General features: G+C 41.5%; 1 protein-coding gene across 1 annotated transcript in view; it reads left to right on the top strand.

Moving 5' to 3' along the window:
* The window catches only part of LOC128740248 (putative inorganic phosphate cotransporter), a 45,176-nt gene that overhangs the window by 16,855 nt on the left and 772 nt on the right, over positions 1-27,549 (top strand). The window contains exons 2-4 of the mRNA XM_053835782.1: positions 26,134-26,762; positions 26,818-27,202; positions 27,261-27,499. Of these exons, the coding sequence (XP_053691757.1) occupies positions 26,134-26,762; positions 26,818-27,202; positions 27,261-27,499 (1,253 nt within the window). The remainder of the gene's footprint in view (positions 1-26,133; positions 26,763-26,817; positions 27,203-27,260; positions 27,500-27,549) is intronic.

Genomic DNA, 27,549 nt, shown 5'->3' with positions numbered 1-27,549 from the left:
ATCAGCTTTTAAGCTTTATCTTATCTGAAGCGCCAATTCGCCAAATGGAATTAGAGTAGAAGACAATGAATGATATAGTATTCCCGTACATATAGTATGCCCCCCAGTTGGCCTCGAGGTATGATGCTGGTCTAATAAGCCAGTCCTCGTATGTTCGCATCTCGGCTGGGAGAGGTTGTTGGAATCAATAGGATCATAGCAACTGGCCCTGTATTCTAACAGCTGGCTGCGAAGTCTGTCGTATAAAAACAGAAGGTCAAGTTTCGATAACGGAATGTAGCACCTAGGTTTAGCTTTTCTTACATATAGTATGGTAGGAGAGACATGGAAAAGCCTGAATAATTTCTTGTTTTCTTTTGTGCTTTAAAAACTCTGTGCAATAAGTTATCACATGACAAAACAATATAATTACTGGTCTGTCCCCGATGAGGGACACTAGTGCAAACACTTTCTTTATAAAATATCAACATGGTTAAGTCCAAACGACGTGGATTAGTTGATCTGAATTTGGGTTCCGTCCGTAACCTTATTTCCTTTCAACTGAAGGATGTTATAAATGATTGGTCAACTATTTGATTTCAATGTTTGTGAACAGAATAGTTTGATGTGGAGTGGATGAATAGATAATAGATAATAAAACGTTACTTACTTTACTTTAGTGGCGACGATCCGTTATCGATCCTGTGCCGAACGAATTATGGTCCTCCAGTACTGTCGGCCATGGACTGCTGTTCTCCAATCCTTTCAAACACCAGCAGAACGTGCATCGTCCTCGACCGCAGACATCCATTAGAAGTGAGGGCTGCCCCAAAGTCTACGGCCTCTTCCTGTTTCTCTGCTGAAAATAGTTGTGGCTACTTTTTCGTCTGGCATTCTGGTCACGTGCTCAGCCCACCGCAGCCTGCAACTTTGTACTACCTTCAAAAATCACCGTAATTATGTACTTGATACAGCCCGTGGTTCATGCGTCTGTGCCACACTCAAAAACCCCAAGCACTCGTCATTCAGCTTCCTTTAGCGTCCATGATTTATGTCCTTAAAAGGCCACCGGGAGGATTTATATTCTGTAGAGCGTCAGTTTTGTGCGAATTTGTAAACTACGGGACTACAGCTTTTGTTTTATTGTTGTTTATAGTCTTCAGTGCAGTACAGACTAGTATTACTCAAATTAATCTAAATTTCTAAGTTGATTATTGCATTTCTAAACCTATTTTTGCTAATATTAAAGTCAAATAAATGGTTTACTTCATTCAAATACCTACAACAAATATGAAGCGGTTTATTATGGCCATACGTTGTTCGATGCGCCGGGGTCCAAAGTAACGCATAATTTCACAGACTTCGACAAACTACGTTATCCGTAGAAAGCCCGATTTGCGGCTGCAATTCGTCGTTTTTCGTCGGTTTTTAGTTTCCTCTGCTGTACGAAGAAGTCGTCTCCATTCTACTCAGTCCATGGCCGCAATTCGCCAGCCACGTAGTCTGCGTAGGGTCCGCAGGTCGCCTTCCACTTGATCGATCAATCTTGCTCGCTGCGCGCCCTGCCGTCTCGTTCCAGTCGGATCATTATTGAGAACCTTTTTGACCGGGCTGTCGTCCGACATCCTCCATTTGCGCTCCGCCGTAGATGGTGCGCAACACTTTCCGTTCGAAAACACTAAGGGCGCGTTGGTCCTCCACGAGCATAGTCCATGCCTCATGGCCGTAAAGGACTACCGGTCTAATCAGCGTCTTGTAGATTGTTAACTTCATGCGGTGGCGAATTTTGTTCGATCACAGCGTCCTACGGAGTCCAAAGTAGGCACGATTTCCTGCCATAATGCGTCTTTGTATTTCTCTGCTGGTGTCGTTATCTGCGGTTACCAGTGAGCCCAGATACACGAACTCTTCTACTACCTCGATTTCATCACCGTCTAAATGAATCCGGGGAGGGAGGTCAGCATTCACTTCTCTAGAACCTCTTCCTTTCATGTATTTTGTTTTCGGTACATTGATGACAAGTCCAATCCGTTTGGCTTCAGCTTTCAGTCCTCTCAAAGGTACATGTAATGATGTCAACGTCGTCAGCGAAACCAAGAAGCTGAACGGACCTCGTGAATATCGTGCCACGCGTGTCAATCCCCGCTCTTCTTACCACACCCTCCAAAGCTATGTTGAACAGCAAACATGAAAGCCCATCACCTTGCCGTAACCCTCTTCGAGATTCAAAGGGACTCGAGACTGCCCCTGATACTCCGTAGTAGTGCAACATCTGCCATAGCTGATCTCGATCGATCGTATCATACGCCGATTTGAAGTCGATGAATAAATGATGCGTGGGCACGTTGTATTCGCGACATTTCTGCAGCACTTGCCGAAGTGCGAAAATCTGATCCGTGGTGGCACGGGCACCCATGAATCCTGCTTGGTATTGCCCCACGAACTCCTTTGCAAATGGTGGTAATCGACGACATAAAAGTTGGGAGAGTACCTTGTAGGCGGCGTTCAACAGTGTGATTCCGTGGTAATTACAACAATCCAACTTGTCGCCCTTTTTGTAGATCGGACATACGATGCCTTCCGTCCACTCCTCCGGTAGAAGGTTAAGTGTACCACCTCTCGATCACCTCACGTTTGTTCGTGAGAAGATTACCGTCTGAGTCCCGACTTATATCGGCCTGCGGCACATGGCCTTTGCGCGAACGGCTCAACTTCTCGTAAAACTTCCGTTTATCGTTAGCACGGTACAGTTCTACCATCATTTCGCGATCTCGTTTTTCTTCTTGGCGCTTTTTCCTCCGGAAGACCGAGTTTTGCCTGTTCCGTGCTTGTTTATATCGCTCCACATTCGCCCTTGTACGGTGTTGTAGCATTCTCGCATGTGTTGCATTATTCTCCTGCACTAATTGCTCGCATTCGCCGTCGAACCAATCGTTTTTTCGGTTCGGATTAATTGTACCTTGTGCCGCTAGAGCAGTACTACCGATGGCGGTCTTAATGTCTTTCCAACCATCTTTAAGAGTTGCTGCGCCAAATTGCTCTTCCGCTGGAAGCGCTGGCGCTGCTTCCAGCTGCCGCGCATATTCCTGAGCAACTCCGGTGTCTCGTAGCTACTCGATGTTGAGTCGCAGCGTACGACTTCGACGCGTGTTATGCACCGTCGAGAGTTTTGAGCAGGGCTTCGACCGATCCTTTTTTCTACCGCAATCACACCAACGCGCATTCAAGTTCACACCGTCCGTTTAGAGGTGGAATACGAACGCTATGCATAACACAACTGGCAGTTTGCTCAGTCAAACGCCGATCGCACGCAGCAGACCGACCGCGCTCTAAAATTTGTTGACATTTTTGTTTCGATCAAGTTGCCTTTACCGTTTGGAGCAGCGAATGACTGCAAAACAGTCAAATGATTGGCAATCACCACGCTAACGAAAAGCAACCTCACAATCGTATGATTCAATACTACAAAAAAAAAAAACAACCACTACATGTGCATGGAAGAAGTCGGTCGGACTCCGTCCAATACAAACGAATATTTTGCTTGCGTCGGACCGACGTCCGGGTGACAAACTATTACTGTGAGCAGCCGATTTGGAGACAAAAAGAGAAACGAAAAAATACGTCACCGTATGCTTCCAGTCAGTTTGCAGTTTATATTCTCAAAGCGCAAAGCAAAACGGGAGATCGACTGGTTGCTTTGCTGAGATGCCGCATGAATTGTAAGACGGCAGCAGCGCAAGCGGGAGATTGACTGGATTCAAAAAACAGTCAAATGATCGTTCAAAAAGCGGAGTTTGAATGCGGAAAGTTCGCATTCACGGCAGTCACATTCAACTTGCGATCCCTTTTCAAGCCCTGGTTTTGAGCGCATGCAGACTGCAACTAGGAAATGGTCCGAATCTATATTCGCACTGCGGTAGGTGCGAACGCTTATAACATCCGAGAAGAATTTATCGTCGATTATAATATGGTTAATTTGGTGTACTATTCGTTGGTCTTTGTCGTTGGCCGTTGCCGTTCGTTGCGGCATGCAGGCTGTTTGGCCCAATTACCGGTCTGTATATAACTTCCCGTCCGCGTTCATGTCACCGATAACGAATTTCACGTCCCGTCGCGGACAGCCATCATACACCTGCTCCAGCTGTGCGTAGAACGCCTCCTTCTCGTCATCGGGTCTCCCTTCGTAAGGGCAGTGCACATTGATGATACTGTAATTGAAGGAACGACCCTTAATCCTTAATTTGCACATCCTTGCGTTGATCGGTTACCAACTAGTCACACGCTAGTGCATCTCGCCCAGTACTATAAAACCGGTTCCCAGCTCGTTGGTGGTGCCACAGCTCTGGTAGAAAGTAGCCGCTCGATGCCCGCTTTTCCATACCTTCTGTCCTGTCTTGCAAAGTTCCTGCAGTGCTACGACTTCGAAGTTTCGGGGATGTAGTTCATCATAGATTATCATATCGCAACCCAGGAAGCCGAGCGATTTGCAATTCCATGTCCCGAGTTTCCAATCGTAGTCCTTATTTCGTCACGAGGGTCGACGCCGATTGTTTTGATCCCTATTTTCTTCTTCGTTGTTGGTAACTTTTTATTTTCCAGGGCGGCTTGTTGGGCCGGCCCCTAACCCCCTGTCTCGCCGGAGGACCATCGTGCACAGCACTGTTTAGAGTCCCGGCTGGCACGAGGACGAGAATGATAATCAGCCGCCCCTAACATGGAGAACAGACGCTGTTTGAGCCGCACCCGCTTGGTGAACAGACGCTTGTGTTTGACGAAGCATTTTCTCTACCGCCATGCTATGGTTACCGCGCCAGTATTCGGGTCGCACCTCCTCACTTCGCTATTGTCAGATTGACAAAATTGCCCAGGCTACGCCGCATTTGGTATCATATGACTCGTGGAAGCGAGAGCTTGCGAGGACCAACATTGTCAAGGCGCCGATTTTAAAATGGAAAATTAGCTCTGGTATCGTTACAGCTATGTCAAGGGGATTTGTTCGATATAAGACAAACATTGTCTCATATCGAATTGTCTTGTATCGAGGTATTCCTGTATACTAAATCTCACTTCGTTTAACTGAATCGTACACCACCTTATGGTAGGAACATATATGGTAGGAAGAGGCTCCCGAGAAAGTAACTTTTGCCTCCCGCGGACAGTGACTATTGAAGGCGATGAACTTGAAGTGATTGATGAGTTCGTATATTTGGGATCTCTGGTCACCGCCGACAATAATACGAGTAAGGAGATCCAACGAAATCAGCTGGAAATCGAGCCTACTTTTCCCTCCGCAAGACGTTTCGATCAAGGAGTATCGACCAAGTTAAAGCCGACTTGCGTGTGTCAAGACGCGCAACGAATTAGCGACGATTGGCCCAGGACCGAGTACAATGGAGAGGAATTCTTGATACGGCAAGAGCCACCCCGGCTCTCGGCTGAAAAGTAAAAGTAAACACCGCCTCAAACTTTACAAACAGATAATCTGCACTCTGCAAGTTTTACTCCTGAAACTTGTCTAGTAACTGACGCAGGGTAAGCATCTGATATCTGATCCGTCGTGGAGCGACGACCCTCACGAAAACCATCTTGGGACTCCCCGGCGCAGAACTCCGCTAATCGTCTCAGAACAAGATACGGGAAAGCACCTTATAGACAGAATTGAGCAATAGAATGCCTCAGTAGTTTTTACACTCGAGTCGAGTCCTTTTTAGAAAATAGAGCAATTGATGCCATCCAACCACTTATCCGGCATTTGTTCTTCCTCCCAGATCCTATTGTCAGGATCCGGTGAATTATTTCTTACAGCCGCTTGCTCCCCATATTAGACGTTTAGCCATCTGAAAACATCTTTCCCAGCAGCCTTACCGTTTTTCAGCTCACGTATTACCTTCTTATCCTCTTCTTGTGTTGGTGACTCCACAGTTTGGCCATGTACCGTCACAATACCTTAAAAATGGGCAGAGAAAAATAGAACAACATCGACAACACGTTAAGAATAAAACAAAAGTTTGGATGTAAATTCAGCGTCAAATCAGTATAATTATAAACATCAATAAATCGAGTTAGAATTATTTCCTAATTTTTGCAGGATAAGCATGGAACAGGCGATACGGTTACGGTATAAATTCTGCGTATGTTTTCGTCGCTATATTTTAATTTTTTTAAAACATACATAAGTATCTGAACCATGGCATCGCGAGATTTTATCTAGATTACATAAGACAACTTGTTGCGTAAAACTTAACAGCTTATTGGAGGAATTGACAAACGAAATTTTCGTCTTTTGTTTTGATCGTCATATGCGAAAATTTCCATCCGATGTCTGCTACCGGTTGAGCACCATGTTTAAAACCCGATAATAACAATTGCAACCACGACCCAAAGCGTAGTGCTTTTAGCACCCGAAACTGGTTTCAACCGATTCGTACGCCAAAGTGCGGGTTCTACGGGCAGCGTCCGATCAGCGGAGGTGCCAAATTAAGTCGCGTGCTAGTAGTGTGGAATAATTGCAGTCGCGAAACATGCTGCTTTTACTCGACAACGCGATCATTGATGATCGCCCCCGGGCTGCCAGTTAGTAAGCTTTCATTGGCAATCGACACGGTCGGTGTGTCCGCTCGAACGACATCAGTTTGTAGGTGGGAATGGTGAAAAAGCGCTGCATCGTAGTCGTCGCGACGCTTGGCGCTGATAACCGATTTAGTCATTCAACGACCGTTCAACAGCTCTATCGATATCTCATCTCTCAGCTGTGCTCACAAGTTTGCGTTTTACCCGCAGGTATGACTGTATAAATTCACCTGGAAAGCATCAAGTGCGGCTTAATTTATCGCCAAACGTCTCACCGGTCGTTTCGGTTCAACCGGTCGTGTCCTCCGGTTCTGTCGGCGGTTCATTAATTCCTTCTGTGTGGATCGTGCTTTCGGAAGGATTAAACGCTGGAAATAAGAATTCGTAACGTACGACGGAAACCGGAAAGGACTTGAATCGCGATAACCTCACATTTTTTACCCTTTAATTTTGAGTTTGTTTTGCAAACGAACGCAGTATCCAATCGTGTATCCTAAGGATCAGCACAATCGTCAAAATGTTGAGTGGGTGGCAATTGACAGTATCAAAATGTGAGTACAGTGTTAGTAGAAAAGAATACCTTTAGGCTAAGCTACAAATGGTTGTGAGGCTAATGATCGAAGTGTATTTGATTATGTGACGTCCTTTCTGATAGTGTTAATTATTTTTAATCTGATGAATGAGCACTGTGTAGTTTAAAGCGTTTCTGGATAAAAAGTCCAAAAACATAATGTATGTGATTTGAGTCACTACAAGAACTCGAGACGTGCGGATTAGTGAAGAACAAATCGCATATCGCTTTAAAGCAGCTGTGGATTCTCTAGTGCACCTAAAATAGCTTGAAGGTTATAAAGCCAATTGCGAACATTCTGAAATCAATCATAACCGGAAGGTATTACAGTGCTTTTTCTGGCAACATGTGATTATTTCTTTCCGATTTGGCACCATTTGCCGTGGTCAAAATTGATTACTACTATCGAGACTTACGGAGTGGCCATCAGACAACAATGATATTTGCATTCATGCAAACGCCGTTGATGTGAAAAAAGATCCAAAAAATTCAGATTTTGACACAGGTTAATTCTTCTTTTTATAATTTAAAATAAAAACGCATGACCAAATTTGGTTTGCAAAACCAAATTATAGTGAAGTGATTTGATATAAATACCAGGCAAAAATGCAGTTTCTTATAACACTTTATTTGCTGCAAGTGTATACATATAAATGAGTAGAATTACAGCTTTACAAAACTATTAGTAGATTACTTCGATTAGGTAACAGGTATTGAATAACACTTCCAGGTAACAACGGAACCGAATATCAGATAATGCTATGTCCGTAAATTATCAAGTCGCTATCGGTTTTACGAATTAACCGAACAGCTAGTTAGCACATGATTTCGTTTTCTGTCTTATGATGTTAATCCTATTATGGTATTTACATTTGTTATTGTTATCGTACAGAAAGATATTTAATTAGAGAAAATATTTTGCGAAATTAATCTTATCTTATTTTTGGGTAGCTCAGAGTACCACAGAACTGATTGAGATTGTACGCAGAACCTGTAGAATAAGTGCAGTAAAATTAAATGGAAAACTTAATTTGTTTTCATTTACTCGTGAATATGTTGTGAAATTAAATTTGATTCTTTCAAAAGTAGATGAGTTAGAAACATTGGCATAAGTGTGCAAGACATTTCTCCGTTAAAATTTTACTTTGAACAACACTTATTAACAATTGTTTGAGAAATGATACATGACGCAAATTTGAGAAATCAATTTCACGCAGCTTCTCTGGTGCTAACTTCAAAGTAAGCTATGCTATTTCTATTGTTTCATGTAGCTAAAACTAAAATAATGAAAATTATCATTTACTTAATCACTAGCCAACTGGAAAAATGGTTAGACGTTGAATCGTTCCGTCAATATTTTGATATCGTTCAGTAAAATAAATTTCGTCAGAGTATTAGCACCTGCGTTATTTTTAGGTTTCTGTTCATCAGAATATATTAGAATACAGCTCATCACAAATATCTTCCCACATGCGTACACATTTTGCAGATAATTCAGCTATTCGATCGAAACGATTGGTGTTATTTCGGAGAGGCTTGGTTTAATTGACAATGTCATACCTACTACTAGCGGATATAGGCCAGTAGTGTTATTTCACTTAATTAATTTCACTTACGAGCGTAAACCATCTGCAAAATGTGCTTCATAAAAAGATTAGTTAAAAACTGTTAACAGTACCAAATAGCTGTATCTGAAAATAAACAATCTACAATAAATAGTTACAAGTTACCGGTGCCAGCATTAGGTGCCTCATGCCAACGAAGAATTATAAACACTTAACACGTTTCTTAACATAGTCTGTGCCTAGTTATCACAAAGCCAATCGGGATGGATATAAATCATTTCAATCATGAAGTAAGTTTACAAAATAAAATGAACATTGATTCAGTTATTCAGTTTTGGAAGCTCTGCTGAGTGCTGTTATTGAAACCAGAAATAATTCTGTTCCAAAGGCTCGAGTAAAACTTTTGAAGACAACTTACAGTTGTTTGTTTGAAAAATGGATGCAGGCATCAATATCTACAGTATGGTGACCTTGTAGAGTGAATTATTTAAAAAATGGACTGATTTCGGCTGGAGATGAAAGAAAAACTACAAAAAATAATACAATGAAACAAATTATTATTAAGCATGTAAAGAAAACATTTGACCGTGTTATCAGTTGATTTGTGGCAGCCATGGGAAAAACAGTCAAGCAACTACTCTCGATGTTTTGTTCATATTGCCAGCTCTACCCCAGAGCGAAGAAGTTGGGCATCGTGAGGCATTTCGTGTCCACCGGATATAGGTCGATACGGCATTTACAGCACCTCTCCGTTCTGGAGAAAGGCGAGACCGTCGAACGGAAGCCTGGTTGAGGCCGCTGGACGATGCTGTGCGACCGTAAAGTGCAGCAAAAGCTGAAGAGGAAGACCGAGAGCAAGGCAGCCTCACCGTTACGCGCCTTGGCTCGGGAGATTGGTGCAATCGGCCCAACAATGCTGAAGTACTGTGTAATGAACATTATTAGGTGGAAGAATCAGTCGAGGCCGGTCGTGTCAGAGTATCAGCATCGTCGTGGTCATAATGGATGACGATCCCTACTTGACGCTGAACGGCAATGACTGACAGCACAGGGGTTTAGGTATTTTACATCCCCCGCCAAGGAGATTACCGATGACGCCAAATATGTCTCCAACATCAAGCTCCAGGATGGAGCTGGCAATACGAACAAAGCATCGATCGTAGTCGCTTGACTGTTTTCGCCATGGCTGCCGCTAATCAACTAATAACGCCACTAAAAATAGTCCGTTACACCTTTCATTCGAATACGACCATGTATGTACCATGTCCAAGTCCATTTATTCCATAAACTTGGATCCAATCTCAAGTCCCTGGAGGACTACCGGTCAAAAAAGTGTTCTGTATATCGTCAACTTCACCACTGTTACGTAGCCCGCACTCCTGTGGTCTAATTTCTACACGCACGCGTTCTCGTTCTAATAAACATACCGTTCTCGTTTGTCGTTGCAACCCGAGCAGCTGATACCGATTGCTCGCGTGAGCTCGCTCTCTTAACCACATTGGTAAGAGAGACCGTCAGGTGAAGAAGAAGGAAAAAACCAAAATCTGTATCCATGCAACCTAGTGTGCTTCACGGCCTGTTGGCTGCTCACGAGTTGCTGGCCTCATTAGTAAGTTGTGCTGAAAGACGGTACGAAGCTGTGCGATCTCGAGTGTATAGGTAGCAGAATGTATGCAAACAGAACCGGCGGTTGTTTATCGTACGCTTGCGTCAGTGGCGTAAGAGTTGGGTGGTGTGCTTTTCATTGGGCATCGTTTGTTTCTCGCTTGATTTGGAACATTGTGTGCAGCTGCATATGCTCACTGATCGAATCGTCTTGCGAAGAACAAAGTGGGCCGATTTCAAGCTTCGGTGCGTCGGTGAATCTACTCACTCCTGTTGTTGGTAGCGATGACGAAATATATGAACTCAATAACTCATGAACTTTTGCGACAATTTGACTGGAAATCCATTCTCGTGCATTTTATCCAATAGCTGTTCGCGTTCAACTGTATGGAAAGTTGCCCTGAAATCCACAAAAATATGATGATGCGTGGGTGCGTTGTAATACCGAAAATTCCGCAGTATTGTCCTTTATTGGGGATAAATTGCGTTATTAGATCTAGGATTTCAGGAAAACAAAGTAGCCTTAAGCTCAATTGCCGGCTCCCGATCTCTAAGAAATCCGGCGAGAAATCGACAGCTGAAGAATAATAGAGCCGCCGGAATAATAGGACCGATTCCCGGCAGAACTCTACAAAAATGGCCAAGAACCGCTAACAACGGCACTTTACTGGATAATTTCAAGGATTTGGGAGTAGGAGAAGCTACCGGAGGAGTGGTTGGAACGTGTAGTCTGTGCCATCTACAAAAAGGGCGACCAGTTAGATTGCTATAGCTACCGCAACATTACGCTGGTCAACGCCGCCTACAAGGTGCTCTCCCAGATTTTTTGCATCGTCTATTCCCAATAGTAAGAGAATTCGTAGGGCTGTATAAGGCGAGCCTTATGGGGGCCCGTGCTACTATGGACAACATTTTTACTCCCCGACAAATCCTTCAGAAATGTCGGGAGTACAACGTGTCCACGCATCATATTTTCATGGATTTCAGAGCAGCATACGATACAGTTGAACGCGAACAGCAATGCCAGATAATGTACGAGTTACGCTACCCTGGAGCGAGTGATGTGCTAGGCAATGTGTCAATCGAGCGAGAAGTCAACGTTGTATGCTCTCACGCGAGCGAGTATGAAAGTATAGCCGCATACGCAAACGTAAAACAAACAGTCACCGTTGCTGTATGCACGCACATCCTCACGTCGTAATTCTGCATAGCTTATTCCAGAGTCAAATGACGCCTGAGCAATCAACAGCCCGTGAGCCATAGAGGGACACTGGTATACAGGTTTTGCATTACTTTTTCTTTTCTTCTTCGTTTTCGCCTCCGATTCCACTCACGGGCAGAAGTACGAGCGTCCGCGAGTAATCGGCATCAATAGCTCGGGCAGCAACGAAAAACGAGAGCGACGACGGTAGCTGTTAGCTAAACACACATTCGCAAAAACTAGTCGCAATGCATGACTTAGTACGAGTGAGAGTCCGTAAGGGACGCTTACACCGGCGCGTTCGTTAGGATGAGTATGTGTGTGTGAGAAAATTAGACTACACGAGTACGGCCTTCGCAAAACCTGTGCTAGGTGCACGTTTCGGGGGTACTCTCGAGGCCTTTCACGCAGAGGGCTACGGTAGGGGATTGGACTGTCCTTATTCAATATCGCTGTTGAAGGTGTGATCCAGCGAGCGTGCATCGAAACGAGAGGAACGATGTTCAGTAAGAATAGCCAACTTCTAGCCTTCACAGACGATCTCGATATCATTACCAGAAACCTTGGGACGGCGCAGGCAATCTACGCCAAACTAAAAACGGGGACTAGTAGGATAGGGTTACAAATCAATGCGTCGAAAACCAAATATATTGTAGGAAGAGGCTCCAGAGAAAGCAACGTTTCCCACCGACAGCGACTATTGACGGCTGGAAGTGACTGATGAATTCGTATATTTGGGATCTCTGGTCACCGCCGACAATAATACGAGTAAGGAGATTCAACGGCGCATTCAAGCTGAAAATGGAGCCTACTTTTTCCTCCGCAAGACGCTTCGATCAAGTAGCATACGCCGCCGCACAAAGCTGACAATGTACAAAACCCTGATCAGACCGGTAGTCCTAGAGACATTAACTTTGCTTACGGAAGACAAACGTGATTCGAACGAAAGGTGTTGCGGACTATTTTTGACTATTTTGAGGTGTTGCAGGCCCTACTTAGAGAGATTCCCACGTACACGACGCGAAAACTGTGAGACTACGATGGAAAGGCACCAAGGATAGAAGGGCCCAGCGTGCAAGATGACTCAACCAGGTTGAAACCGACTTGCGTTTGACGAGACGCTTGACGACTTGGCGACGAGTAGCCCAGGACCAAGTACAATGGAGAGGAATTCTTGATACTGTAAGAGGCACCCCAGCTCTCAATTGGTAAAAGAACGAATGAACTTAAGCTTATCAGCTCCGGCCTGATTTACATCGTAACTGGGACTTCTTCTTGCACCGTTCCAACCACGCGACCCAAAGAATTTTTTTGTTGTAAAGTAGCTCATCAAGCGCTTGCTCCATTGGTTTTAGTTTTAGTTAAATAATAGTTGAAAAAGCCATTCTTGAACAGAGATGTGTGTTAGGGTGGACGTTCGGATGTTTGGAGAAATCGAATCCGGCGATCTCATAGGCGATGACCGTTGCCGCCAGGCTAAGATCCGCGATAGTCAGCTTATGATTGTTGACCTTTGTGCAAGCTTTCAGAAACCAACGGCTTCTTCCAACTTTTTCTATTTTTCCGGGATGGCCTGCTGCTTGGCAAAGATCTGCGGGTATCAATAGTCGGCAAAACGCTGGTACAGAATTTCCATGTCGAAGTACAATCACTCCTGGTTGACGACGGCACACTTCTGCAGGTCCGGGCATAGTTTAGCGTCCTTACCGTACATGTCGACAGCCCTGAATGGCACGCGATTTTCACAGTGAAAATTCGCCATCCCTTGATGTAGGAATGTTGAATACTAGCCCTCCCAGTTTTCTTCGAGGTACGATGTTGGCCTAACAAGCTAGTCGTCCTAAGTTCGAATCTCGGCCTGGTGGTGCTTTGGGAGTCTGTAGGATTGTTGCAGTATCCCTGTAATTATTCTGTACCCCAATAGCCGTCTGCGGGTTCTGACAAGGAAGAGGTCCAAATAAGGTAAAAGGGGTGTTCTCTTGCATTATGAGTGGCTGGGTGATAAAGCGGGTCCATACCCGAAATTTGATTTGGTCACCGACCCGACCCCGAAATTTTCAGTCGAGCCTGAACACAAATTTATTTTCTGCCAAACCCGAACCCGACCCGAACTTAATTTTTTGAGATAACAACGATTCTAGCATTAATTTCTTCAACAATCTAACAATTAAATTTTGTTCTTTAAATTCAAACATGTTGCAATTTATAGACATTGAAAGAATTTGTTAGATTTCGCTACCACCATGTCAGGCACGGTTCTTGTGTTTTTTCGCCACTTGTGAACACTTTTGGCGTTGCGCAAGGGAGCAATTTAGGACCACTTTTATTCGTCATCTTCTTCAGTGACGTTGCATTCTCGCTTAGCTATAAGTGTAAGCTTATTTATATGCCGATTTTTTGAAGATCTGCTTAGTGGCACCCTGTATTGAGAACTGTTTCTCTTCTCTTCGGTGATCCGGGTATTGTATTGGATCCAATGTTTACCTTCCATGCTCATTACATGTCGATTACCTATATCTAAGGCAAACCGACTACTTGGCTTTATCTCCAAAATTGCCAAGGACTTTACGCATCCGCACTGTCTAAATGCGGTGTACTGTTCTTCCTTTTAGACCAATCTTTGAGAACGCTTCAGTAATATGAAGGCCGAACGATTTAACATGGAACTTACGGATTGAACGAGTCCAAAAAAGATTCATACGGCTCGCTCTCAGGAATCTGCCGCGGCGTGATTCTTCGAACCTTCCGACGCATCCAGTAGAAACCAATTTCTTAATCTCGACACGCTTGCTCGAAGACGAAAGGTACAGCAAGCTACATTTGTTGTAAAACTGCTAGCTGGTGACCATCGATTGTCCACGGCTTTTATTCCTGCTTGATTTCCTATTTCTGCGATGATTCGCCTATTTGCAGCCGTCGAATCGGCGTTCGAATTTGGCATGATTTCATCTCAATTTGCCGAAAGACTTAGTTTTTTAAATTATAGATACATTATTCATTACGACAAAATTGTCAGATGAATTGCTGAGACATAAATTTACATATCTATCGAAAATATAGATCAGCAAATAGAAAAACTACACAAGAATTGCAGTTTGCGATTAATGATTAGCGAAATTTCCACGATTATCGGATAAATTGTATCGGTTAGCGAATTAGCGGTGCCTAACACTGTCTATACCTATAAAAATGGATTTCTGTCTGCCGTCTGTCTGTCGGTATGTTCCTTATAGAATCGAAAACTACTGAACCGATCGGCGTGAAAATTTGCATGTAGGGGTTTTTGGGGACGAGGAAGATTCTTATGATGGTTAGAGACCCCTTCCCCCACTAGGAGGGGGGCCCCCATACAAATGAAACACATATTTCTGCATAACTCGAGAACTTTTAAGAATTTTTTTATGGTGCATTGAGACCCCTCCCCTATTTAGGAGGGGAATTAGAACCCCTCCCCATTTTAGGAGGGAAGGGGGGGCTCCCATACAAATGAAATACAATTTTTTTTCATAACTCCTGAAACCAAATTTAGCAAGTGGGTGTTTTGGTGACAATTTTTTTTCTATGGTGAATTGAGACCCTTCCCCTCTTTAGGAGGGGAATTATGACCCCTCCCTCCTATTAGAGGGGGGCTTTCATACATATGAAATACAAACTTCCTCATAACTAGAGAGCTAATCAAGCAAATGGAACCATATTTGGCGGGTTGGGGATTTTGTAGGCAGGATTTTTTTATGATGGTTTGAGACCCCTCACCCCTGTGGTAGGGGAATAAGGACTCGCATACAAACAAACCAGAAATTTTTGCGTAACTCAAAAACTAATCGAACTCGAGAAATTTTAGACTTTTCCATAAAACATAACAGACAATAACAAGACCACCAAGAACTATATGCAGAATTATCCGCTTTATTTTATCTAGCTAAGTAACGGGGGAATTGTTTTCTGCTTTACTGTGAGGAATAATTGAAAATTTGTAAACTAAACTACCTATGCTTTCATAGTGACGTCACCATGACTGCCAACTGCTAATTGTCACTATAATTGCCAAAATGAATTATCTAAGGTTGAGCTCCTTAGAAATTTGCTAAGCTCGAGATTGCGACAGATTCACGATTTATGTACAACACATTTTAATTGGTGGCAATACGAAGTTTGTCGGGTCAGCTAGTATGATATAAAACTGGGATAGAATTTAAGTATACAATCTTCACTTCACCATTGATACACCTTCTTCGCCTTGTTTTGGACAGAATACAATTCCGCGAAACGTGATGGACGTGATGACTGAAAAATTACTGCAACTCCATATTTGCAATCAGCTGCAATTATTGATTGATGCCCTATTGTGGCGACCGCTGTTCCGCTTGACAGACGGGGCACTAACCGAATACCTGTACATACCTAAATACATTGCATCGCCAGGCTGCACTATTGTATAGGTTCTACTGGACGTCACCGCGAACCGCCCGCAGTTTGCAGTGTTTCACTAGAAACGTTATGCAGTTTGTAACACGTGTCACAGACAAGCCGGGATGCCCGCAGCTTTCTTCGCGTGAACATTCATTCAAGTGGAAGCAAAATTGCGACTGTAAATTATGCACACTTGAATAAAAGGGGTACCTAGCCTAATCCATGTGATTTACGACACTTTATTCTGAAAACTGTTGGAAAGCTTGCGCAAAGTGCGATGTAAACGAACGAAAATAAGCGTCCGTCTTATGTTTCTTTCAAAGGAAAGGCTATTATTTGCCTTAAAAATTTTAAGGCTATTATTTACCTTAAAAATATGTGGTGAGCTCTCAAAAACATTTATAGCATAAAACATGTGACACACCATACCATACCATACCGCATGAGTGAACTGGTATCTACAAAGATTTTACGGTTTCAATTACCAAACACGATTAATTTTCTATAAATGCAAGATTGTGATATGCAAATTGGCGAGTGACGTGATCGATACGTGGTCACAACAACAGCTAGATTGCAAGGACAAGAAAGCGTCATACATTAGTTGTTAATGATTACGACTTCGATTGGCGGTTCCACCACCACCGATGGTTGGAAAAATGTTTCCGGTCACCTTATTTTTCTTGCCATTTCTTTGCGGCTTACCGCTGCTTATTTTATTTCAATGGGTCGTAAAATGGAATATCAAAGGCAATGGTATGACGCCCTCACCCAGATGACTAACAAAATTGACACGGATAAAAAACATTTTAATCTGGAAAGTCATTAAAGGAATGGATTAAAATGTAATTGGAAGAATTGTAATAAATATATTTGATAAATGTGAGTTTTTAATGACGAAGAAATCTTATTTTGTACTGGAGCAGTCTTTTTCTGTGAATTATTTTGAACTGGCAATGCTTAACACCCAACCGATGCCACTTACAATATTAGTAACATTCGATTAAATCTAAAAAAATATCAGTTTATGTTGCAAATCCCTATATTTTACATATTTTCCAAAACAAATTAGAATAACCATTTTCCTTGTATGGACGTAATGGTTTACAATACGATGATGACGGGGTCCATTATAGGAATTTTAGTATATTTTGCATATAAAGGGTCCACTAATGGTCACAGTTTTTGCATGGTCAACCTATAATTGACCCTCACTTGAAAATGTCGACGCATTAATAATAAAAAGCAGCTAAAATTTCATAAACTAAAATGTGTGTTATGTTTAGTATTTGCTGTTTCATGTCATATATCCTCGGAAATAAAAAGTATAAGCTAATAAACACTGAAATTGTACCCCAGATCCATTTTAAGCAAAGGGTTCACTATAGGTTAACTTACCCTACGTATTTACAATAGAAATCCAAATGTTTCTTTTACCCAAAATCGGAAATCACTAATCCGACATAATTGAAAAGGTAATCTGCATAATTTTTATCTCATTTTTACGAGCAAGATTTGACTTAACGAAACCTATTGTCGCGATAATTAGGTTTCAATATTCTTATCTCCCTGATCGGAGCTGTACAAAGCGTATAAACCTATCAAATGCAAGGCAAACACAGAGATACAAGCTGCCAATTTTACAATCAATCGCTATCTGGTTGATTATTTGCCCACCGCCCCGCACAGCTTATTATATTTTTATCGGCAGCATTTGATAAGAAATTGTAACCCTGTAAAACAATTGTCACTCGAGTTCAATGGCGATAACATTTATTTTCTTTGCAGTGGGTCTTATGAAAGGCTTAGCAGCACGCGCGCTGCTGGTCTCGATTATATGCCAATCCTGCAAGGTTGCAAGGATAGATCGGTGTTCGATAGGAGTTTATAAAAAACGGTCAATGAAAATAGTAAACATTCTCAAACGAATTTCAGTTTTGGGGAAAAAAAATAAAAAGCATGATGCTACTGTCTGCTATCTGAAATAGTTTCTAGGAAATGCAGAAAAGAGCTAATATTTAACCACATTTTTTAACATCTTTCGTTTAAGTATTAGATCATTCTCTATAACAAATTCAAGAATAATGCTTGAAATATTTTATATAAATCTAATATATCATTATAAATATTAGTGTGCATCGTCGTTTCGTGGATATGTACTTCGAAGCTCTTCGAGGCAGGTCGAGTTCTTTTTACAAAGCAGAAAAATTTATACTTCAAATAAACTCAAATATAATTCTTTTCTTCTTCATTAATATTATGCATTCTTAATTAAGCCATCTCCCCGGGAAACTTTCCAACATCAATGAGTATGTTTAGCAGCCTCAACAGCAAATAAATAACGAATATGAAATGGCGCGTCCCATTGCATTGTATCAGTCTTGATCTAAATAATTATCGTCCATTCAAGCGCACAAATATTTGCTTTAACTGAGTAAAGTGGTGTCAAGTGTATTGCAAAGCGAACCATCAACTCGCTGATGTTACCGATTTGTTTACGCAAAAAATTTGTCGGTCTATGGAACGAAAAACGAACTAAGTGGCAAGTAACACACTATGCAAATTCGGAAGCTTTTCGGAATTTCCATGGGGGTATGTTTTTTCGCATAGGATGTGCAAAACGCCGGTCATCCAAAACTTTATTACTTCAGAATTGAAATATGAAGAATAAGGCCGCTTTTCATACCTTGCGAAAAAATGTTGAGACTATTGTAGAGGATATGCCAGATAGTTGATATGACAATAAGAAATTCATGAAATCAGGCTTATCCTCTACATTCACCCCCTGCTCTCCTCTCAAGGTACATGTAGTACAAAAATAACGAGGCGTTAAAATAACGATTCCAAATTTCTTACAGGTTTATTTCTAATTCTCGTCGTAGTAAGTAAAGCCATTCTAATTTTCATCATTGGTTGGATAGATTTAATGAATACTTCAAAAGATCTTGTGCTGATTTGACTAAAACATACTTACCTTCCGGTCCGTGAACTTTGAAATCACTGAAAAGCGATTATTAAAGCATATTATTGAAATTACGCAACTGACTTTATTTTTTAAATTCGTCGGACCGTTTTAAAATCCGTGCATTAAAATTTTTCATCGTCCAAACTAAAAATCACAACAATGTTTACGAAGCTAACGCGGCATGTATTTGTGTAGGACGGCATGACAAATGTTATTCTGCAAAATTTCTGCAGGTCAGGTAAGTTTTCCTGACTGTAGAATAACAACAATGCCTTGCGTGAGTTATTTTCATTTATGAATGACGGAAATTAAAGGATTAGTCGACATTTTATTTTTCGTCGCACGAAAAAACGAAGGAAATTTGGCTGGTAGGACTTCTTTAATGATAAAAAGTATTTAAATAGATCTCGGCTCACTTTGATTGATCGCGTATGATAGACAACAAACTAAAATATTAGGGAATAACTAGTTTTGTCTTGTGTGTCATAAAAATGCTAATATTTTTAATAATTTGTGTTGGATAGGACGGGAATAGGCAATTGCGACGAAGCAGCAACATACCTAATATAACGATAATAATTTTTGTATAATAATATACGAGTTGGTATTTGCTGGGGTCCCTCTTCGTACTGATTACTTCAACACTAAAATATTGGAATAAATTCCATTTGTCAAACATATGATAAACCTTCTTGTTGTCAGTATACCTATTTAACGTTGTTGACGAACAACCTCATTTGAAGTGGGTGAGATCAGTTGAAGAGAGATATCGAAACTCGCTGTTGGCTTACAAGTCAAAACTTGGCCAGGGAATTCCCGGGCCCGGCTGAATAAATCACTTATTTGCTGATAGCGGGCGAGTCATTCAAATTTTTAAACACCATGGAATGTATCAGTTGCGAAGTACATAGGTGTGATTATTTGCGTACTTACCTATTTTAAGCATATTTAGATTGGGACCAGTTACATGACCCTAAGCAACTTATAGCTTAAAATGGATCTCCAATTCTCTAGGAATTATGTTATGTTATCAGTGCAAGTAAAATGAATAGCTTTTTGAATAATTGCTTTAATGTTTATCATTGTTTAAACTCAAAGTTTTTTTTTTGTCGGAAGATTTGACCACTGCGTTTAACTCAAAGTTACTAACTATCGGGAAATTCATGATTATTTTTTGGATGCCGGTTCATTCACTAGCATTTATTTTTAGCCCGAGATAGAAAACTTTGTTCGTTTATATGCTTATTTGTAATTTTGGTTGATTGGTACTGAAAACATCAACAAAAAATACACATAAGGACAACTCAATATTTAGTGAACAGGACGCAACACTAATAGTTCTTACAAAACGTGTCCCGTTCACTAAATATTGAGTTATCGGTTCTTACGTTGGCATAAAAAAAGTTTTTATAGTGAAATAAGGACAACCCCAAAAAATAACGGGTGGCAACTAAAATTTTGGAATTTATTTCTCAAGCTGTCAAAAAAAGAAACTTATTTGAAAAAGATCTGATTTACTGAAAATAAAGATACATTGTCTATTGTTGAAAAAATTAGTGAACATTTGGAAACGGTCCGTATACGGCTGTTCGGCGAAGCTTCCGTTTGGTGTCGGAACAGGAGCGTTGTACGGCCTTCATGTTAACTTTGCGAATGCATCTCTTGGTTCTACCAATCAAATGTTTGCAATTCGTGGCTCTCCAGTTATTTTTGTAGACCAAGAAGCTCAAAATCCCGAAGAAATCTTCGATTGGGCGACACTAAGACAGATTTGGCGGTTTGTGGTTTTTGGGTACAAATGGAATCGAATTAGTATTTAGGAACGATTGTGTTTTTTGACATAATGCGATGATGCTCTATCCGGACAAAACAAATATTGTCCATCTTCATGATGTTTTTGTAGAAACGGGATCAACATTTTCTTCAAACATTTGTTCTGGTACACATCTTGATTGATAGCTAAACTAGAGGGCTTGATCCATGGCTTAGAAATACCTCTCTCGGGAATGGCAATGTACAGCATCACTTTCTGTTCAAGCTTATGTTTAAATTTGTATTTTATGTTCGGAGATGCAGTAGAACTAACCATGGAATAGTATCGATCATTTTCGGGAACGTGCTTCTTCGAAAGAGGAAAGAACCTTTCGTTGTTCAAAACAAAGCAATTTCCGGATTTATTATTTATCAACTAGCGGTATTGGAATTTCATCAACGAAATCTGTCCCTCGGTATATTCCAGGGCTCTTGCCTTCTTTCGATACTTTATTCCAACTCTTCTCAATGTTTTGCTTGTACTGATAGGAACAGTTGAACTTTTTTGCGGCATCCCGTTGGCTCACGGAATCCTTGTTGTTGAAAGCACGAGAAAGAGAACGAAGTCCTTCTGCGTCCATAATTTGGCTGGTCTTCCATTACCTTGCTTACGAGTAGTTGTTGGGGATCTTAGGATATGGTAAATTGTCGAAGCCGTGTACCGTATAATTTTTGCCGATATTTGTGCAAATTTGTGCAATTCGTAGACGTGTACAGCGCGCTCGCGGAATGCGTCTTGTTTTGCCGCCATTTTGAGCTAAACTAGGCAAGCATAAACAAAAAATACTAGTAGAATGAGGAGAGAAAGGGCTAACACATACATACTCTTATTTCGCCCTGAGCTCATTTGTTATTGTGCATAGGGGCCTCGAAAAAATTCCAAAAATTTAGTTGTCACCCGTTATACATCACGCATAGCACACTAGATCACCGCGTGCGACGGACACGGTCTGAGACGTATGGAAAATGTCAACAGCAACAGCAATGTTTTCCATAAATTAAGGGTTTGCCTTCACTTTTGCTTGCATAATACTGCAAAACTCAGGCTACTTAGGTTTATCCGCAGGTAGCAGCTTTTGAATCGGTAGCACCAACAAAAAACAAAGGTACACCAACAAATAAACAAATACAATCCGCAAAATTTCGCACCTGCTGATGCTGCTCTCCCCCGAAGTCTCGTTGTAAACAACGTTTCTTCTCGGAAGCGATGGTACGTTGTCGTTAAGGTTCCTGAACTTAAAGCATTGTGGAACAAAACGGAATTGTATTTACAAACTTACATTGATTGAGTAGTCGACGATCGGAAAATCTACAATCTTACTCCTGCTGAACTGTCGTTGCTTAACAATTAGCGACGCCATAGTAAAGGTGAATTTTCGCGAGTTCTTCCAAAAAAAACATTTTGACGTTGGAATCGTTTATAAAAACGTCCTAGAGAGACAATTTCGTTGTTGATTTCCATATGCGTCAAACCGTGTCCGTCGCACGTGCTGATCTAGTGTATTTATACTTATAAGCAGCCGAGAACCGGAGTAGCTCATGCCGTATTAGGAATTCCTCTCCATTGTACTCGGTCCTGGGCTACTCGTCGCCAATTCGTTGCGCGTCTCGACACACGCAAGCCGGTTTCAACCTGGTCGAACCAACTAGCATGTTGAGCCCCTCTATTACTGGCGCCGGTGGGGTTCTTGAAGAGAACGGATTTCACTGCACAGTTGGCCGGCATCCTTGCGACGTGGCCGGCACACCGTAGTCTCAACTTTCGCCAGGTGTACGATGGGGATTTCTCCAAGCAGTGCCTGTAGCTCTTGATTCATACGTCTTCGCCACTCTCCGCTTTCCGTTTGTACTCCGCCAAAAATAGTCCACACCTTTCGTTCAAATACGGCAAGTGCACGTATGTCTTCCGTAAGCAAAGTTACTGTCTAAAGTCCGTAAAGGACTACCGGTCTGATTAGCGCTTCGTCAGCTTTGTGCGGCGGCGTATGTTCTTTGATCGAAGCGTCTTGCGGAGGGAAAAGTTGGTTCGATTTCCAGTTGGTTACGTCGTTGCATCTCCTTACTCGTATTAATGTCGGCGGTTCTCTAGTGTGCTATGCGTGATGTATGAATTAGTGTAGTTTTCGGATACTTTCACTCCTTCTAGAGGCTGGCATTGTACCACCCAAGCAGCACTTGCAACATCTCCCTTTTTGTTATTAAATCTTATTTAAATTGCTTTCTGCTTCCTCTTAAAGCCAAAATGTCAAAAAAATTATTCAGAATGCATTTTTTTTATATTATCTAAAACAAAGGTTATAAAAATCCCATTTTACCAGTCTTATGTGGTTACTCTGCGGAAGGTTTCGCAATATCGGCGAATCACGAGGCGTGGGATAAAAGTTGGGTTAGAATCTGGTTATCATGACCTCCCAATACAGGTTCTAGGTTCAATCCGCGGATCTCCTGGTTTGGTAAAAAGGAACGAACTAAGAACCAATAAGTGTTGCTTCAAAGACCCTCTCCTTATTTAATTTGGCAATTTTTCGAATTCACGTCTTGTCTCGTCCTGGCCGATGTTTCTTTATTTTCTAAAACCATTCGTCTCTTGGAAAGGCTCTCAACAAAAGTGTTCGGAGAAAGTTTGTCGATAGCCAGGAAGCATAGGTTGGGGGGAAATCAAAACCCGGAAGCCGTAGCGATGAAACAAAGAGTGGTCTATGTTTTCAACTGGAACCGAAGCCTTATCGTCCCACCCAAACCGGACTTTTGACTTATAACAAGACAAACGCGACGCTAAACAAACAAGACAGCCAAAACATGATTCCGAAAGCAGACGAAGTTCGATCGCGAGGCAATGAACGAAGAAATCTACGTCAAAGCAGACTTTAAACACCTTCTTTTTGGGTAGGAGATTCATAGGGCAATCGAAAGGAGAAAGGTACAGACGTTTTCAATTTTATCTGCACCTAGAATTTAAATACTTGTAGCGACATTTTCATTGCAACCGGATCAACCAGGAAACGCAGCCTTTCCTGAAGTAACATGAGTGTTCCGTGCTGTTTTGGTCAACTTTGGCATCCAGCGTTTGCAGAACAAAGGCTATGGTGTGGTATGTCGTCAACAACATGCACCTAGGCAGTTGCCAAGGACAAGAACCCTCCCAACACAGCAGAACTCTGGCCCAATCGAGAAATATTGGGCCATCGTCAAGCGAAATTTAAATACGCCCCAAAAAAATTCTGGAAGGCAAACTGGCGTTCTGCAGCAAACACAGTGGATGAGGTGGCTGTACAGAATCTGATCGCAGGAGCAGAACTGCCACAAATACAGATATTTGTGCATACATAAATTTGGGACCCATCAATTATTTCAGTTGCTGTGATTTCTGGCTCTACTAATGCTCCTGAATTTTAAAGTAGTCCACAAACTATTTATGTTATTTAAAAGATTAGATCGAGAAAATTAAATACTCCGGAGAAAACGGTATGGTCCCAAATTTATGCATGCACAAATATCTGTATTTATGGCAGTTCTGCACAGGAGTTTAACGAAAGGCTCGGGGTAATTCGGGTTCGGTTAACTGGAAGCTTAGCTAAATATTTGTTTTGGAAATTAATATAATTCTATAGAAAATTCAATTCATTTTTACGCATTCTTGTTTAAACAACTTTCGATCGTAACACACTTTAATCTTATATCTTACACCTGCTTCAGTAAAAACCGAAGGAGTTCAAGTTCGATTTGACTCAGCTCAATGTCAATCATAGATAGCGTTTTCTCTGTTTTCTTTGTCAGATGTCAGTCAACCTTATCAATGAAAGTTATTTAAAAACAAAAGTGCTTCCAATCATTCGACGAAGGAAGGTGGCGTTTAGGCGGACTTTACCAATCTAGTCTTGAGGAGTGACTGATGGTTTTATAATACAAATCCAGCTGATGACTTGACCAACTTGACTGAGAAGTATTCCAAGATCAAAGTGATTGTAACAAGAGGGCAGTTCTAAATCAATCTAATCCTTATAAATTGAAGTTACTTAATTTCAAAACAGTTTTCCGTAATTCTTGTTTGCAATTGATCAAGTTAAGTAAGGCCAAAATCAAGTAAAGAGACTTGAAAACAATTTAATATGTTTGCTAGATGACTACAACCTGTAATCAATAGGGTTCTTTGCATTAGTGCAAAGATATTCCAAGGCAACATCGAAAAATTTGCGAATAATAAAAACAGACTGCAGTTCAATGATTGTTTTTGCATTTTATTAGAAATGATATATTCATGCATATTTTTTGCTGATCAAATAAATAAAAAATCGTTTCATTCCGATGCCAAATGCGAAATTAAAAATGTAAACTTTGAAATTTTTCTCTCACCTTAGTCTTGAACAAATGGATTCCGGGTTATTATAAAACAAGTATCTTGCAGTGGCACCGTCAGCTGGCTCAGGAAAGTTAAACAAACCGACGACTAATTCGTTCAACCGAGAAGGTTATGAACGGGTGAATCGCTCGCGAAACACGCATTAGGCATTGAACTTGAAAAGCCCGTCCGCCTCGTAAAAAAGCATCAATTTTGCTAGTGGGTAAAATCTACGCATAACCGTAAAACAAAATTATATTGTAAATTCGCTTCTCGCAACGGCGGGCGATTGTTCTCATATTCCAGTCAGGTGTCAAACGATTGTATCAATTCACTATGCTCTAGTATGCTCAGTATGCGTGACAATCACCGATTCAGGCCGGATTCAATTGCAGCTAGATTAATGCTATTATTTATGCGTTGTGATTATGATAACTCTCGTTATCAAAATCACGTGAGAAATGATGCAAATTATCGAGCAGCTAGACATAGACTAAGGAGAATGTTGGATTGCGCGTAGCAGACTTTAGTCACCAGACAACGCGACGTGTTTTCGGTGCTAGAGACGCATTAATTAATTATCTAGCTACTTTCATGCAAATCTAGATAATAAATCAACGTCGGGTTACGCTTTTATTCTCTCCAAAAGAAGAAGTTAGTATAAAATAGTACGTAACTATCTTTCTATTGATAACAAGCTTGAACTTAGAGAAGAGGGAGAAAATTCCGACTGTAACTTGCATTTGCCTGAACTTGATTGATTTGATTTCATTTAAATTTAATTTGAATTTAATGGATATTTATTACTATGAAAGTCACAATTTTCAAGCTATGATTGACAGACTACAGAGTGTAGCTGTATTGTAAGTAAATTATACAATAATTTGCCTCATTGCTGAAGGTTTTCGTGTGTAACCATTTTACTGACAATTCTCCGTTGTTAACTGCAGTTAGAAATGCATCTTTTATGGTTTCACATCTATAAAAATTTAGGTTGAAATAATATATTCTTGGCCATTGTAGCGGGCGAATTGTAGTTGTTGTAGAACTGGAATTTAATGAAACATTTTCCAGATTTTCTCAGTTTAACACTTTGGTACTTTTTCTTCCTTTCAGTCTTCATCATCCCTCAGCGGGTGGTGCTGGCAATCTTTGGTTTCCTAGCGATCCTCAATGCGTACACAATGCGGATCAGCCTCTCGATTGCCATCACCGAGATGGTTAATAAAACCAGCACTCCGGAACAGGAGGAAGGCGTTTGTCCGGCAGACGACAATCTCGGTCTGGGTGAAAACAACGGCGGCGAATTCAACTGGGACCAAGAGCTGCAGGGTATCATTTTGTCCTCCTTCTACTGGGGTTACGTGATAACGCATTTACCGGGAGGCATTCTGGCGGAAAAATTCGGCGGCAAATGGACACTCAGTTTGGGCATCCTGTCAACGGCTTTCTTCACCCTGATCACCCCATGGGCGGTGAACTTGGGAGGATCAACGGCGCTCATCGTAATTCGAGTGCTGATGGGTCTGGGCGAAGGAACGACATTTCCAGCTTTGAGTGCCCTTTTAGCTTCGTGGATTCCGCTGAAAGAAAGAAGTAAACTTGGCTCGCTGGTGTTTGGTGGAGGACAAATGGGTACGATTCTCGGTAACTTGATCTCTGGATATTTGCTACATAACATTGACGGATGGTCGTCTGTGTTCTACTTTTTTGGCGGAATGGGAGTTTTATGGTTTATCTTATTTGTAAGTGTCGCAATATGTTTTTGGTAAACAATTTAGTAAACCTCTCTGCTTTTAGACGCTATTTTGCTACAGCGACCCGGAGTCACACCCATTCATTAGTGATAAGGAGAAGGAGTACCTTAAGCGGGAAATGGGAACGTTATCGCGTGACAAAACCCTACCGCCAACGCCGTGGCGTGCCATTTTCACCAGCATCCCAATGGTTGCTTTAGTATGTGCGCAAATTGGTCACGACTGGGGTTTCTTTATAATGGTTACTGATTTACCCAAATATATGAGTGATGTGCTACGATTCTCTATTAAAGATAACGGTTTGTACTCGTCACTTCCGTACCTTCTGATGTGGCTGGTATCTCTGTCAACTGGAGTACTGAGCGATTGGTTGATCTCGAATGGAAAGATGTCCATCACCTTTGGTAGAAAGCTGTTTACAACGATTGGTAAGACATACCTGGTTTCCAAATCGAATTATTTTTCTATCAAAAACTTATCCCACAGCATCTGCTGGTCCGGCTATCTTCATTGTGGGCGCTTCATATGCTGGTTGTGACAAAGCTTTAGTGGTGGCGCTTTTCACTCTAGCAATGGGTTTCATGGGTACCTTCTATCCAGGTATGAAGGTCAATCCATTGGATCTGAGTCCAAATTATGCCGGAAGCTTAATGGCTGTTACAAATGGTATCGGCGCCATTACGGGTATTATAGCTCCATACGTCGTTGGTGTGATGACTCCAAATGTAGGTCTTTTTTTCATAAAACACCTTATTGTTATAACATTTTTTCATTT

This window comes from Sabethes cyaneus, chromosome 3 (genome assembly GCF_943734655.1).
Source record: "Sabethes cyaneus chromosome 3, idSabCyanKW18_F2, whole genome shotgun sequence".
NCBI classification, from domain to species: domain Eukaryota; kingdom Metazoa; phylum Arthropoda; class Insecta; order Diptera; family Culicidae; genus Sabethes; species Sabethes cyaneus.
Note: the sequence above shows the minus strand (reverse complement) of the source record. Positions and strands in the feature narration are given on the sequence as shown.